The sequence below is a fragment of the Alosa alosa genome, chromosome 20, assembly GCF_017589495.1.
Source record: "Alosa alosa isolate M-15738 ecotype Scorff River chromosome 20, AALO_Geno_1.1, whole genome shotgun sequence".
NCBI lineage: Eukaryota > Metazoa > Chordata > Actinopteri > Clupeiformes > Clupeidae > Alosa > Alosa alosa.
In genome coordinates this window covers 3552674-3570173 of record NC_063208.1, presented here as the reverse complement: position 1 = coordinate 3570173, position 17500 = coordinate 3552674, and the positions used below count along the sequence as shown (strand labels likewise).

The window sequence follows — 17500 nt, the reverse complement described above, 5'->3', positions numbered from 1 at the left end:
TGCTGTCATGAAGAAATATACTGGCTAGATCTTGTTAGGCATGTTTAAGTTAGGCTAATAATTTATGTTGCATTCTATACAATCTGATTATGTCATTCTTTAAGCTACATAGCCTGTCTCAGTTTTCCTCAATTTGACTAATTCAAGCTTGACCCCAACTAGGATATTTGACGGCATATCATCAAATGTCGAGGAAAACTGACCTCTGCCGGGTCACTTTGGCCGGCACCATTTATCTAGCGGAAACTCTGGTGTGTGTGTGTGTGTGGTGTGAGTGTGTCTTTGTGTGTGAAGACTGAAGACATGATGATATTTTCACCAAACCCGGCTTTATCCAATTTGTGCTTGATGGGCGTGACTTGAGTTGCGCTGCAGAGCTTCTGGGAAATGTTCTGGACCTGATCAGGGGAGCTGTGTGTGTGTGTGTGTGTGTTTGTGTGTTTGTGTGTTTGTGTGTGTGTGTGTGTGTCAAAGTCAAAGTCTACTTTATTGTCAATTTCTTCACATGTCAAGACATACAAAGAGATCGAAGTCGTTTCCCACTATCACGGTGGAACAAAAGACATGGCCCCAACAATTAGGTCCACAGACAAACATAATATTCAAGTAAACAATATAAAAAGTAAATAAGAAGGCACATACAATGAAGAAATAAGAGCAACAAAATTTGGTTGAAATTGTGCAATTATTGCATGGAGGAATTAATATAATAATGCAAAAGTCAGGCCAATAAATGGCTGAGGTAGTTCTGTTTGACCTAAGTATGCAAGTGGCATAGTGGTGCAGAGATTATGTAAAACAGCGAAGTGTGTTCAAGTATTTTCAGGACAACAGGACAACAACAACAAGGGTACAAGGGTATGCAAGTGTACAGAGTGGGTAGTGCAAGTGGAGTAGTGGAGTAGTGCAAGGCAGCCATTGTGGGTCCAAAAGTCCAGGATGTTATGTGGCTGAGGGTGGAGGGAGGGGAGAGTTCAGCATCTAACAGCCTGGTGTATAGGCTGTTGCTGAGTCTGGTGGTCTTGAGGCGCGGGCTTCTATGCCTCTTCCCAGAAGGGCAGTGGATCAAACAAATTGGCGGGGTGACTTGCATCACTCCCACAGTGTAGTGCATATGCCGGAGTGAGGTGGGAGGAATCTAAATGTCCTTCAGGGAGGGTGAGGCACCAATAATCCCCTTCCAGCTGTATTCACTATCGCTGCAGAGCTATCTGTTGTATTCAGTGCAGCTTCCGCCCCACCTGGCGATACAGCTGAGAGGATACTCTCAATGGTGCCTCGGTAGAATATTTGTCATGATGGTAGTGAGCACTGAGTTTCTGCAGGAGTATGGGGGCGGCCAGCTTTCTTCGTAGTGATGCAGTGTTGGTGGTCAGGAGGGTCTTCACTGATGTACCCCCAGAATTTGGTGCTGCTCACTCTCTCCACCACAACACCGTCGATGGTCGTGGCGGTCAGGTGTGACCACCTCTCTGAAGTCAACATCAAGCTCCTTGGTCTTGCTGGCGTTCAGCAGGAGGTTGTCCCTGCACCACGTGGTCAGAAGATGGAAGCCTCATCCTTTATTGAGTCACCAAGTAAGCCCTTGGTGATGAGACCCACCAAGTTAATAGATCAGCAAATTTCACTATGTGGTTGTTGCTGTAGGTTTGCAGTGCAGTCATCGTCCAGCGAGGTGAAGAGCAATGGGACTGAGCCTTGCGCAGCCTTGGGGGCCACGTGCTCCAGTGTGATGCTGTGAGATATTGTTGCCAACACATACTAGCAGGGCCTCTGACAGGCGAGTCAGTAGCCAGTTGCAGAGGTGGTACTGAGTCCCCAGTTTACTCAAGTTTGCAGATGAGTTGTGTGGTATTATGGTGTTAGATGCAGAACTGAAGTCTATAACAACAATCTCACATAGGTCTCTTTTCAGGTGGGTGAGGGGCTGGGTGGAGGGCAGAGCAGATTGCATCTCTGTGGACCGTTGGCTCGGTATGCAAACTGGAAGGGTCCAAGGGTGGGGTGGAGAATACGTTTGATGTGTGACACTGACAAAACGCTCAAAGCACTTCATGATGATGGGTGTCAGTGTCACGGGGCTGTAGTCACGCGGAAGCAGGATGGAACGATTTTTCTTCTGCATGGTGGCAGCTTTGAAACATGATGAGACGATGGCTTGCTTCGGGAAGTGTTAAGGTGTCTGTGAAGACATCCTTAAGCTCACCTCAGCATGATCCTTCAGCGCACAACCTGGGATGTTGTCTGGGCCTGCTGCTGGTGTTGATAGCAGCAGTGTCCTCTTCACGCTGTCGGCAGAGAGGCACAAGGGCTGCTCGTGTGGAGGGAGGGGTCTTCTGTGGGCCAAGTGCTGTTTTGTGCTTCAAAGCGAGCAAAGAAGCTTTCTGTGTCTGTGTGTCTGTGTCTGTGTGTGTGTGTGTGTGTGCACAGGGATAGTTGAGTGGGGGAGTGTATTTTATATTAAAGGGCAAATACACACACACACACACAAACACATATGCATTTGCAAGTATATTTTGGGGGATTTTTGGCTTTAATTGGATATGACAGTGAAGTTTGACAGGAAGCAAGTGGGAGAGAGAGAGAGATGGGGTGGGAGAGAGAGAGAGAGAGATGGGGTGAGAGAGAGAGAGATGGGGTGGGAGAGAGAGAGTCAAGTCAAGTCGGCTTTATTGTCAATTTCTTTACATGCACTGCTCATACAAAGAATTGAAATTTCGTTTCTTACTTTCCCATGCAGACAGAGACATACTATAGACATAGACTTAGACATAGAAAATAAACAGACATACCACATACAGACATTAAAGAGAGAGAGAGATGGGGTGGGAGAGGTCAGGGTGAGAGAGAGAGAAAGAGATGGGGTAGAGAGAATTGGGTGGAGAGAAAGAGATGGGGTGGGAGAGATGGGGTGAGAGAGATGGGGTGGGAGAGAGAGATGGGGTGGAGAGAGAGAGATGGGGTGGGAGAGAGATGGGGTGGGAGAGAGAGAGATGGGGTGGGAGAGAGAGGAAGTAGGTGGGAGAGATGGGGTGGAGAGAGATGGGGTGGGAGAGAGATGGGGTGAGAGAGAGATGGGGTGGGAGAGAGGTGGGGTGGGTGAGAGGTGGGGTGGGAGAGAGGTGGGGTGAGAGAGAGATGGGGTGGGAGAGAGATGGGGTGGGAGAGAGATGGGGTGGGAGAGAGGTGGGGGAGAGATGGGGGTGGGAGAGAGGTGGGGTGGGTGAGAGGTGGGGGAGAGATGGGGTGGGAGAGAGGTGGGGTGGGTGAGAGATGGGGTGGGAGAGGTGGGGGGAGAGAGATGGGGTGGGGAGAGAGATGGGGTGGGAGAGAGAGAGAGAGTGGGGGTGGGAAGAGATGGGGTGGGAGAGAGAGAGATGGGGTGGGAGAGAGATGGGGTGGGAGAGAGGTGGGGTGAGAGAGAGGATGGGGTGGGAGAGAGATGGGGTGGGAGAGAGGTGGGGGGAGAGAGATGGGGTGGGAGAGAGGTGGGGTGGGTGAGAGATGGGGTGGGAGAGAGATGGGGTGGGAGAGAGGTGGGGGAGAGAGATGGGGTGGGAGAGAGGTGGGGTGAGAGAGAGATGAACAACAAAAAACGCTTTAGAAGGCGGCCCAACATAATAAAAAAGTGGGGTGGAGCCTGGTGGAGTGGGGTGGAGCCTGGTGGAGTGGGGGTGGAGCCTGGTGGAGTGGGGGTGGAGCCTGGGTTCCCGTGGGAACATGGACTCTGTAGCCACTTTCTCCTCAACCACCCCACACACACACACACACACACACACACACCCACGTGCGGTCAGCGCGTTTGAGTGATGTGGGATATTTTGTGTTCCTCTCAGGAGTGACGGGACTACTGCAGATTGATGAGGTGGGAAATCGAGAGATGGACTTTGCCTGTGGGACATGACAAACTACACCACCGGAGTCTACCAGGTACAGGGTGTGTGTATAATGGGACGCGGTCGCGTTTGGCAGATTGTGTATGGCCAGTGTGTGTGTATAATCGTGATGTGGTGTGTGTGTTTGGCACATGGTGTATAATAGTGTGTGTTTACGTGTGTGGGGCAGCCGTGGCCCACTGGTTAGCGCTTCAGACTTGGAACCAGAGGGCTGCCGGTTCGAACCCCGATCAGTAGGCACGGCTGAAGTGCCCTTGAGCAAGGCACCTAACCCCACACTGCTCCCTGAGCACCGCTGTTGTTACAGGCAGCTCACTTTACCGGGATTAGTGTGTGCTTCCTCACTGTGTGTTCACTGTGTACTGAGTGTGTTTCACTAATTCACGGATTGGGATAAACGCAGAGACCAAATTTCCCTCACGGGATCAAAAGAGCATACTTATACTTATACTTAATAGTGTGTGTGTAACGGCGGTGTGGTGTGTGTTTAGCAGATGGTGTATAATAGTGTGTGTGTGTATAACGGCGGTGTGGTGTGTGTTTGGCAGATGGTGTATGTATATAATAGTGTATGTATGTATAATCGTGGTGTGGTGTGTGTTTTGCAGATGGTGTATAATAGTGTGTGTGTGTGTATAACGGCAGTGTGGTGTGTGCTTGGCAGATGGTGTATAATAGTGTGTGTGTGTGTGTATAACGGCAGTGTGGTGTGTGCTTGGCAGATGGTGTATGTGTATAACGGCAGCCAGAGGCAGATGCTGCCCGTGGAGGGGGTCAGTCTGCAGTGGCCCGGGGGGAAGCCTCCTCCTGATGTCCCCATCTGTGGCTTCAAGAACGACGCCCCTGCCTGCCTCGCAAGTAAGTCCTCCATTGTGTGTGTGTGTGTGTGTGTGTGTGTGTGTGTACCTGTAGGTTAGTGTAACCCTAACTCCACTGTGAGTTAGTGTCTTGCTGTTTCCATGCAGGAAACTCTCGTTGCTTCCCTAGATACATGGTCTCTCCACACTGGACTTGAATCCTTTAATCAGAGTACTTCACATTCAGGGGCTACTGAAAGGCAGCCAGCATCTAAACCTAGCGCTATCTGTAACCCTAACACTAAAACAAAACCTAAACCTACCTAACCCTAAACCTATACTTAACTCTAAACCTAACCCTAAACCTATACCTAACCCTAAACCTATACCTATACCTATACCTATACCTATACCTAATCCCATACATAACCCTAACTCTAACCCCATACATAATGCTAACCCTATACCTAACCCTAACCCTAACCCCATACATAACGCTAACTCCATACATAACGCTAACCTAGCATCTGTCACCATTGATGAATGTTGTGAACGCAAAGTTCAAAGTGCACTGTTATGTAAGTTCTGAAGAATATAACTTCAGGATCTGTTCCATCAGTTTTGATTCTGTGGTTCTATGGTGTTTGCATGTTGATTTAGCTAACCTCCTACCTAACAACCACCTCTTCATCATGTTTCCATAGAGACGGTTACCATGCGGCAGATGATCTCGATCGTGGTGTGCTTCGTCCTCTTCATCATTATCACCGTTACAGTATTCATCTACAGGTCAGCTTATCCCAGAGTGTGTGTGTGTGTGTGTGTGTGTGTGTGTGTGTGTGTGTAGCAGGGCTATTCAATTGGCGGCCCGAATGGCCAAGCCTGTGGTGGAAACACAGAGAAAAAACATTTCGATAACCTATTGAAATTCCTACATACATCCCTACTAGCCTACAGACTGTGAATGCAACACACCTTATAATGACAGCGTACAGTAGCAGCATTCAGTTACAGCTCGTTTAGCGTTTTTTGTTTTGGTGTAAATTCAATCTGGTATTCTGGAAATGCTCACAGCACTTGAATTAACGGTTTCTCCTGTATCAATACACAAACAGCAGGTGGACTTTATGTTTCATTCAAGAACAGGGAGGATTATTAGTAGCGGTCCTATGCAACCAATTTTGTTTAAATACTTAGTAATGTCTATAATTTGTAAATAAATCCGGAATCTGTCCTATTTCCTCAAAACACTGTCTGCCACTAACGTCACGCTCTGCCACTCTGTCTAGCAGAGTGAAGGTGAGATTGTGCAGTCTAGATGGCTGTGGTTAGTGCTGTTAAGAGATTGTGCAGTCTAGATGGCTGTGGTTAGTGCTGTTCAGAGATTGTGCAGTCTAGATGGCTGTGGTTAGTGCTGTTAATGAGAAGTTTCATTAAGCCTAGCGTATAGGCTATATTTGGCATGTAAGGCTTTTTTTCTTTATCCAAATTGAGGGGGACGATTGCCGTCTGTTAAAAACAGCATGTGTCATAGCCCCCGTGTCCCCCATGCCGTACAGAAACTTCAGAACGGTTCCAAAATGCTAGAGCGCGCTCATAGCACTCGGAGGGTCAGTTTATGAACGCAACCAAACTGTGGAGCCCAGGAGGTGTCATTGCAAGATATTTTTTGTGTATCAAGAGAATGTGCGCTCATTTACTAAATCGTGTGCGTTTTTACTAAATTATTGCTCTCAATTTAGTAAATTGTCTTATACGATTAATTAAAATGTAATGCGATTTAGTAAATTAATGCATGTTTTTACTAAATAGTGTGCTCATTTTACTAAATTGTGCTCTCAATTTAGTAAAACGTGCGCACAATTTAGTAAAATGAGCGCACGTTTTCTGGATATATTTCAAAAAATATCTTGCAATGACCCCTCTAGGGTTCCGTACACATCTGACACAATGTCCAATGTCACAAAATTTAAAAGGAAAACAATAATATCAGGCTACTTGTTTTTGCCTACAATCATCTGTGTTGGTTTAAAAATGTGTCATTAGGCTACCTGCTGCTTATCCTACCTGCTGCAGAACTTGTCTGGTTGAGCTCAGTTCCTTGGTTTGTAAATCTGGCCCAACTGAATTGGTCATTGAATAGCCCTGCTGCACAGGATGTGCTCCCAATGGGAGTTTTGAACATTCTAACAGAAGATTCTGTTCCGCAAAAATGTAAGGTTCTAAAATTCCAAGTTGAATTCAATAAACACAGATATTCTTTCGAATGTTCAGTTTTCAACATTCCTGTCACACCGGTGTGACGGTACCTGCGAAGGGGGTTAAATCAGCATGCTTCTCTTCTGCCCCAGATCTCTCTCAGGAACTTACTTTGGAGAATCTATTTAATGGTGTTTAAATCCATATAATCTATATAAAATGTATATAATGGTGTATATGAATACAATGCTATATAATATATGATGGTGTATGTACATAATGCTCCACTGGTCTGGCAGGAAGCTGAAGTTGGAGAAGGAGTTGGCAGCTCAGCTGTGGAGAGTGCAGTGGGAGGACATTCAGATGAGCAACCTGGAGAAGGCTCTAAGACGAGCATGCAGCAAACTCACACTCTCACTGGTGAGAAACACACACACTAGTGTTAATTTAGTCAGGCGAGGCGAGAGAGGAAATATGTTAGATCAGCGACCTTTTTTCATGACTAAAGGCGAGGCGATGGCAGTAATGTCCTGAAACACTGACTAAGACTATCTTAAGATGCATTATTGTTGTGAAAAGGCGAGACTAAAATGTTTTGCATGAAATAAAAACTAAGATAAAATCTCTCTTCATTTTAGAGTCTACAAAATGAGAAGACAGAATATCTAGCTTTTACGTTTTCAAAATATTCGAATGAGTTCATACGCATAACAGCTTTCCTGTAGGCTAGTCTACGTGCTGTTGCTGCAACCTAATGGCTGCAACACGAAACTACATAGAACAAGAACACTGGAGATTTCAAGCTAACTACCTAAGCTTTATGCCACAATGCTACATACCCAGAAGTTGAAGCTTCTCTCAGACATATTAACATCCCCAGAATGTCCATTCGAAAATGTTCATCATGTAATGTCAACTATTTAACTAGTTAGACTGATGATGCAAAAGTTTGCTAGCAAGTAAGCTAATATGGAAAGTTCGCTAGCAAGTTAGCTATGGCTAAGATGTTTGGGGAATGTGTTGTGTTTTGAAGCATATAAGCCATCTAGCGAGTCGGAGTAAAACATTAATACTTTGGCCCTCGACAGTGTTTCTCAAACTTTTTTCAGTTTCAGGACCACTTAACTAACCCTAGCTAAAAAAAAAAAAGATTAGACCTACTTCAACAGTAGCCTATAATTAGTCTACACAATAGGCCTACTCACTGAACCACCTTGCTTATTGTCTTTGCACTTTGCTTATTGTGTCAGAGGATTCATACTGTATGATTTAAACTGGCATATCTCACATAGACAGTGTTGCAGAACTGTTTGGATTTACATACAAGTTGGTTCAATATTGCAAACAACTCATCTATATTATATTTTACCACGTCTGCTCGCGGACCACTTGGGATAGCTTGCGGACCACCAGTGATCCCCAGACCACACTTTGAGAAACACTGGTCTACGAATATGACAGTGGTCCAGTCGAATATTTTACTCTCTATGGTCAAATCCCAGCCGAGCTATAACTGTAGCTCGACTTACCTGTGCATGTAAACATACTAACTGACAAAAAATCAGAATGAGTAATTATAACAGACGAGTAGCCCTGTGGACAAAATATTGTTGGAAAATTGAGATGTGTGAAACACTATTTGACTCAAATGGTAATAATTTGTTAAAAAAAAAAGACTAAAATGTGTTGACTAAGATATCTTTAGTTTTCTTTTGACTAAAACTAGACTAAAATGACGAGACTTTTAGTCGACTAAAACTTGACTAACAAAAAGGATATTTTAATGACTAAATATGACAAAGACTAAAAAGGACATTTCGTCACAAGATTAAGACTAAGACTAAATTAAAAATAGGTGACAAAATTAACACTAACACACACACACAAACACACACACACACACACGAGCAACCTGGAAAAGGCTCTGAGACGAGCATGTAGCAAACTCACACTCTCACTGGTGAGAAACACACACACACACACACACACACACACGAGCAACCTGAAGAAGGCACTGAGACGTGTATGTAGCAAACTCACACTTTCACTCTCTTTCACACACACACACTCACACTCACACACACACACACACACACACACACTCACATTCACACACACACACTCACACTCACACACACACACACACACACACACACACACACACTCACACAAACACACATCTGCACACATGCACAGTAACTGTGTCTCTCCTTGTTCTTCAGAGAGGCTCAAACTACGGCTCTCTCCTCACCATGGAGGGAAACATCCAGATCTACACCAAGACCGGCTACTATAAGGGTGCTTGCATGCCTTTTACGCACACACACACACACACTTTGCACACTGCGCTTTTGCGCACACACACACACACACACACATACACACAATCTTAGTCATTCTAAAACAAATACACACATTCCTAGTCATATACTGTAAACAAATGAGTCTCCATTGAATGAAGTGATGTGAGCGTACAGTGTGATGTGAGCGTACAGTGTGATGTGAGCGTACAGTGTGATGTTTATGTGATGTGAGTGTACAGTGTGATGTTTATGTGAGTGAACAGTGTGATGTTTATGTGATGTGAGTGTACAGTGTGATGTTTATGTGATGTGAGCGTACAGTGTGATGTGAGCGTACAGTGTGATGTGAGTGTACAGTGTGATGTTTATGTGATGTGAGTGTACAGTGTGATGTTTATGTGATGTGAGTGTACAGTGTGATGTTTATGTGAGTGTACAGTGTGATGTGAGCGTACAGTGTGATGTGAGTGTACAGTGTGATGTGAGTGTACAGTGTGATGTTTATGTGATGTGAGTGTACAGTGTGATGTGAGCGTATAGTGTGATGTGAGTGTACAGTGTGATGTTTATGTGATGTGAGTGTACAGTGTGATGTGAGCGTACAGTGTGATGTTTATGTGATGTGAGTGTACAGTGTGATGTTTATGTGATGTGAGTGTACAGTGTGATGTGAGCGTACAGTGTGATGTGAGTGTACAGTGTGATGTTTATGTGATGTGAGTGTACAGTGTGATGTTTATGTGATGTGAGTGTACAGTGTGATGTGAGCGTACAGTGTGATGTGAGTGTACAGTGTGATGTTTATGTGATGTGAGTGTACAGTGTGATGTTTATGTGATGTGAGTGTACAGTGTGATGTTTATGTGATGTGAGCGTACAGTGTGATGTGAGCGTACAGTGTGATGTGAGCGTACAGTGTGATGTTTATGTGATGTGAGTGTACAGTGTGATGTTTATGTGATGTTTGTGTTGACACCACGTAACTCAGATAACAGACATAACCCCCACACACACCACACATACACACACACACACACACACACCACCACACACTTCACACACACACACACACACACACACACACACACACACACACACACACACACACACACACACACACACACACACACCTTCACACACACACACACACACACACACCACCCACCACCACCTACCTTCACACACACACACACACACACACACACACACACACACACACACACACACACACACCACCTACCTTCACACACACACACACACACACACATAACCAGGTTCTGTTGTTTATGTTTATGTTTATGTTATGTTTATGTTATGTTCACGTTTATGTTTATGTTTGTGTTGACACCACGTAACTCATATAACAGACATAAGCAGGTTCTGTTACTTTAACGCGCTGATGTTTTGTCCAGCGAGTGAGCGGGAAGGGATGGAGCATTCCCAGCGTTCCCGTGGAAATAATGAGCGGAATGTTTGTCTCTCCAGGGCAACTTAGCGGCCATTAAATATGTCAACAAGAAGCGCATTGAACTGACCAGGACGGTTCTGTTCGAGCTCAAGCATGTGAGTGCATCACACCCCACACACACACACACACACACAACCCTACCCACACACACACACACCACCCTACCCACCCACACACACACACAACCCTACCCACCCACACACACACACACACAACCCTACCCCACACACACACACACCACCCTACCCACCCCCCACACACACACACACACACCACCCTACCCACCCACACACACACACAACCCTACCCACCCACACACACACACAACCCTACCCACACACACACACACACACACAACCCTACCCACCCACACACACACACACACACACCACCCTACCTTCACACACAGACACACACACACACACACACCACCCTACCCCCTTTTTGTAGCTCTCTCATACCCCCACAACCACCCAACCAACTGACCCCCACCCCAGTTTTCACTCAGCACTGTTTGTGTGTGCATGTGTGCGTGTGTGTGTATGTGTGTGTGTGATGTTGATAGTATCTATATGATGTGTGAAGCAGTTCTAACAAGTAATCAGATGTCTCTCTCCCTCTGAAACACACACATGCACACACACACATACACACACACTCTCTCTCTCTCTCACACACACACAGATGCGTGATGTCCAGAATGAGCATCTGACCCGTTTCATTGGAGCTTGCATCGACCCTCCCAACATCTGCATCATCACCGAGTACTGTCCCAGAGGCAGTCTACAGGTAAACACACACACACACACACACACACACACACACACACACACACACACACACACACACACCTTTACTTTGCCTTCTCTGTAGAAGAGTTCCTCTCTTCCGTTGGCTCCCTTTGTCACAAGCAAGACTATTATGAACCCAGATGCAGACATAGAGACAGGAATTGCCTTTCGGTATCTTTAATAACAGGCCCATGTAAATGTACCCTCGCTACTCTGTGTAATCCTCCAGGTCAGAAAGTCCACAAAACGTCAGGCAGAATCAAATCCAAAGACAGTCCAGAGATCGGTAACCAGGAAAATCCAACAATACAAGTGCAGCAGTCCGTGGAAAACAGCCTTCAGTGGATATGGCAAGCGTGATAACTCGGCAAGCTAGAAGCCGAGTGAGCCTGTTGAAACGCAGCAGTCAATCAGGCAATCAGGGACAGGTGTACAGGTGGGCAAGGGGAAAATATGGAACGGACTACAGGGCATGGCATAGGACAAACGAAGGCAGACAGAGCAAAGCAGCAACACGGATCACGACCGAGAGGGGCCGGGCTGGATCGTGACACTCTTATCCTCTAGTAATAGTGTTGACAGATGCAGTGGTAATTCCTAGCTGCAGTGGTAATTCTAGCTGCAGTGGTAACTCCTAGATGCAGTGGTAATTCCTAGCTGCAGTGGTAATTCCTAGATGCAGTGGTAATTCCTAGCTGCAGTGGTAATTCCCAGATGCAGTGGTAATTCCCAGATGCAGTGGTAATTCCCAGATGCAGTGGTAATTCCCAGATAAAGTTTCCTCTGCTCTGTAGCTAGAAAGTTCTTCTCTCTCTGTTCTTCTCTTCCTCGCTTTGGAATAAGACGTCTGCTAAATGAATACATGTACATGTAAATGTAGATCTGGGTTTATGCTGGTGTGTGTGTGTGTGTGTTTGTGCTGGTGTGTCTGTGTTTGTGTGTGCTTATGCTGGTGTGTGTGTGTTTATGCTTGTGTGTGTGTGTGTGTGTGTGTGTGTGTTTTGTGTGTGTGTGTGTGTGTGTGTGTGTGTGTGTATGTGTGTTTGTTTATGCTTGTGTGTGTGTGTATGTGTGTGTGTTTTGTGTGTGTGTGTGTGTGTGTGTGTGTGTGTGTGTGTGTGTGTGTGTGTGTGTGTGTTTCAGGATCTGATGGAGAGTGACAGTATCACCTTAGACTGGATGTTTCGGTATTCCCTCATCAGTGATATTGTTAAGGTGAGATCACACATTTACTCACACACACACATATACACACAACACACACACACACACACACACACACACACACACACTAACATGAACACATGCACACACAAACACACACACACACACATACAGTCACTCCCTCTATTATGTCACACATACAAACACACACACACACACAAACACACGCATGCACACACACACACACACATACATGAACATATAAATGACACTGGTCAAGTTGACTGTTTTTTGTCAGAGTTAGCTGATGTTGGTTGGAATGATGCTGGTCAAAAGGATTGGTACTGGTTAACAATATGCTGCTGGTGAATTCAGCTGCTGAAATGAAATACATTACCCATAATTCCTTACATTACCCATGATTCCACTCTGCTCCACAGGGCATGGCCTTCCTGCATAACAGTGTGATCGGTTCCCATGGTCACCTGAAGTCCTCCAACTGTGTGGTGGACAGTCGCTTCGTCCTGAAGATCACAGACTACGGACTGCCCAGCTTCTCCAAAGAGACCGGCTCTGAGGACACACACTCCTATTATGCTCGTCAGTAGAGCTGGACACACACACACACACACACACACACACACACACACCACATAAGTCTGTTATGCTCATCAGTAGAGCTGGACACATTTTACATGCTTCATTTGATTCCACATTCACAAGTGAAGTTTCATTAGGAGTCACATTTTCTGAACAGCCCTACAGATTTAAGCAGTTCAACAGTCTATTATGAGTTTTACAGACTCGGGTAAAGAAATCATAATCTTTTCTTACTAAACCTGATATGGAGCAATACTTTGCCAACTATTTGGCATTCGTTTTTTTTATAGCCCTTCAAAGCAGTCCACAAACCCAGCTAGCCCTATGTACTTGACCTCGGCTACCAAACACTAAAGTGACATTTAATCCTAGGTTCTCAATGGCAGAGATCAAAGGCTGTAGATTGTAGAGTTTTGTACCAATGGAATCTGCCATAAATAGATGGCAAAAACAACGATGCTTTAAATATTTTAACTTCTTTATCGTTTTGAGTAGATAGTGACAATGTCTGGGGTATTCCAGAGAAGAGTAGTGCAGGTGCTTTAAACCATTTAGGGTTCTATAGTGTGTTTATAGATTTGCTCATCCTCTGTATGTATAGATCTGCTTATACCCCCTCTCTCTTTCTTTCTCTCCCCCTCTCTCATCTCATCCCTCTCTCTCTCTCCCCCCCTCTCCCCCCATGTCTCCTTCTCTGTCCCCTTGCTCGCTGTCGCCCCCTGCAGGTAGGTTGTGGACGGCCCCTGAGCTGCTGCGTTCGGACCTTTGCCCCCCCTGCGGCAGCCAGAAGGGCGACGTCTACAGTTTCGCCATCATCCTGCAGGAGTTGGCGCTGCTCAAGGGCACCTTCTACCTGGAAGGACCCTCCCTCAGCCCCAAAGGTCAGGGCTGCCCCCGCCGTGCCTGTCTGAAAATGCCTCTTTGATATCTCGCATCTCTGTCATGCCCTCTACTTCATCTAGCCATCCATATATCTCTCTCCTTCTCTTGCTCTCTCTCTTCTGCTCTATCTCTCTTCCTCTGTATTTCTCTCTTCCTCTTGTTCTCTCTCTCTCATCCTCTCATTCTCTCTCTCTCTCTCTCTCTCTCCTCTGCTCTCACTCATCCCGTGCTCTCTCTCTTCCTCTCTATCTCTCTCTTCCTCTCGTCATTCTCTCTCTGTCCTTCTCCTCTCTTCTTTCTTCTTCTTTCATGATGGAGCTACAGACAGACAGATGGAGAGAGAGAGAGAGATGGAGAGAGAGAGATGGAGAGAGAGAGAGAGGGAGAGAAATGGATGGGGAGAGAGAGAGAATGGAGAGAGAAAGATGGAGAGAGAGATATATAGATGGATGGAGAGAGAGAGGGAGATGGATGAGGAGAGAGAGATAGATGGGGAGAGAGACAGATGGATGGGAGAGAGATATAGAGAGAGAGAGAGATGGAGAGAGAGATAGGAATGGATGGGGAGAGAGAGAGAGAGAGAGAGAGATGGATGGAGAGAGAGAGGGAAGGGAGATGGAGGGGAGGGAGAAGACAGATGGATGGGGAGACAGATGGATGGGATGGAGAGAGAGAGAGGGAGAGAGAGAGATACAGCTGGATGGGGAGAAGAGAGAGAGGGAGAGAGAGAGACAGATGGATGGGGAGAGAGAGAGGACTTCTTTATTGATAGTTAAAAAGGAAAGAGAGAGGGAGGACTGAACCTTGGGAAGAACAAAGGGAGTTTACAGTAAGCAGTCTGTGTGTGTGTGTGTGTGTGTGTGTGTGTGTGTGTGTGGAGGGAGTTTACAGTAAGCAGTCTGTGTGTGTGTGTGTGTGTGTGTGTGTGTGTGGAGGGAGTTTTCAGCAAGCAGTAAAAGAATGCTAAGGGAGATGTAATTAAACGATGCAGTGAAAGGGAGACACACACACACACACACACACACACACACACATTGACTCAATCGCACATTCATTTAAACACAGACTCATTCAGCCACTTACACACACACACACACACACACACACAGAAACACACACACACACACACACTTATGCCTCCTCCTCCTCCTCTGTGTGTGGCAGAGATCATAGAGCAGCTGACGGTGGGCGAGTGGCCGTACTTGCGCCCCCTGCTGTGTGCTCAGAGTCATAGCGAGGAGCTAGGCCAGCTCATGCAGCGCTGCTGGGCAGAGGACCCCAACGAGCGGCCAGACTTCAGCCAGATCAAAGTGCTGCTCCGCAAGAACAACAGGTACACACACACACACACACATGTTCACACACACACACACACACACATGTTCACACACACACACACACACACACACACACACACACACACACACACACACACACACACACACACATGTTCACACACACACACACACACACACACACACACACACACACACACACACACACACACACACACACACACACACACACATGTTCACACACACACACACACACACACACACAATAATAATAATAATAATAATTATAATACAGTTTTTTCTGAATGCTTAAACACAACTGTGATTCTTATAGCACAATTTCAAAGTCAAAGTCAAAGTCAAAGTCAAAGTCTGCTTTATTGTCAATTTCTTCACATGTCAAGACATACAAAGATATCAAAATTACGTTTCCCACTATCCCACGGTGGAGACAAGACATATTTTACCAATTAAGTCCACAGACAAACATAACATTCAAGTAAACAATAAAAAGTAAATAAGAAGGCACATACAATGAAGAAATAAGAGCAGCAAAAATGGGTTGAAATTGTGCAATTGTGCATAGACAGTCAATATAATAGTGCAAAAGTCAGGCCAATAAATGGCTGAGGTAGTTCTGTTTGACCTAAGTATGCAAGTGGTGCAAGTTATGTAAGAGCAGCAGAAGTGTGTTCAGAAGTGTTTTCAGGACAACAGGACAACAACAACAAGTTGCAAAGTGTGCAAGTGTACAAGTGGAGTAGTGCAAGTGGAGTAGTGCAAGGCAGCCATTGTGGGTCCAAAGTCCAGGATGTTATGTAGCTGAGGGTGGAGGGGGGAGAGGGGGAAGAGAGTGTCCTTCAGGGAGGGGAGCTTTCTTCGCCAGTGATGCAGTGTTGGTGGTCCAGGAGAGGTCTTCACTGATGTGCACCCCCAGGAATTTGGTGCTGCTCACTCTCTCCACCACAGCACTGTCGATGGTCAGTGGCAGGTGTTGGGTGTGACTCTCCCGAAGTAAACAACAATCTCCTTGGTCTTGCTGACGTTCAGCAGGAGGTTGTTGTCCCTGCACCACGTGGTCAGAAGGTCGACCTCCAACCTCCAACCTCCAACCAGAGTTGTGTCATCAGCAAATTTCACTATGTGATTGTTGCTGTAGGTTGCAGTGCAGTCATGCGTCAGCAGGGTGAAGAGCAGCGGACTGAGCATGCAGCCTTGAGGGGCCCCCGTGCTCAGTGAGATGCTGCTTGAGATATTGTTGCCAACACATACTACAATATCTCAAGCAGCAATTTCTAAAACTATTAATACTTATAGCAAAACCACTCACTGAGTTCGCAAAACTAAAAGCACAAACACTGCTTTGCACTCAGTTTGCAATTTTGTAACACACACTTTGCACAACTGTAGGCAATTCACTGCACAGCACTCTTTTTTTGCAGAACTGTAAACACAACTCACTGCTTTACACTCAATTTCCAAATGATCAACACACTCCTAGCAAATCTATACACATGTATGGCTATTATTTACACTATTTTGCCAACTCTCTGGCACACTTTCTCATGTGAAAACTGTTTTAGATAATTAGCTCACTTTGCAATTAGCCTAAGCACTATAAATAAGCCACAGGTAATGTACAATGGGTACAATAGAGGGAGCAGGAAGAGTGAGAAAAGTAAGAATTAGAGGCTGAAGAATAGGATGTGGAGGTGAAGAAGTAGGAGGAAGAAGAGGAGGAAGAGGATGCGGAGGTGAAGAAGTGAGAGGGAGAGAATGACAAGGACAAGGAGGTGAAGTTAGAGGAAGAGGAGCAAGAGGAGGATGGGGAGGGGGAAGAGGAAGGGTAAGAAGAGAAAGAAATAGCCCTTTTACAGGCAAAAAAAATCAGTCTACATGTGGGGATATTGTGTATTATGTCAGGCCTGGACACGTCATTCCAGAATATATTTTCCCCGGTGCCTTGGACTAGGACATTGCATGTGATGTAGACGAAATTTTGAGAGAGACTACCCGATGTAGACTGATTTGTTTTGTCTCAGTGAAATGCTATTTTGTGTTTTGACTTGGAAAAACACACTTGTGTTTGTTTTGATGTGTGTAAA

At 45.7% G+C, this 17500-nt stretch overlaps 1 protein-coding gene across 1 annotated transcript in view; it reads left to right on the top strand.

Annotated features, from left to right (window-relative positions):
* The window catches only part of npr1a (natriuretic peptide receptor 1a), a 61848-nt gene that overhangs the window by 33727 nt on the left and 10621 nt on the right, over positions 1 to 17500 (top strand). The window contains 12 exon segments of the mRNA XM_048230133.1: positions 3837 to 3890; positions 3893 to 3930; positions 4619 to 4754; positions 5398 to 5482; positions 7192 to 7312; positions 9115 to 9190; positions 10682 to 10758; positions 11348 to 11452; positions 12598 to 12669; positions 13059 to 13218; positions 13944 to 14099; positions 15265 to 15433. Of these exon segments, the coding sequence (XP_048086090.1) occupies positions 3837 to 3890; positions 3893 to 3930; positions 4619 to 4754; positions 5398 to 5482; positions 7192 to 7312; positions 9115 to 9190; positions 10682 to 10758; positions 11348 to 11452; positions 12598 to 12669; positions 13059 to 13218; positions 13944 to 14099; positions 15265 to 15433 (1249 nt within the window).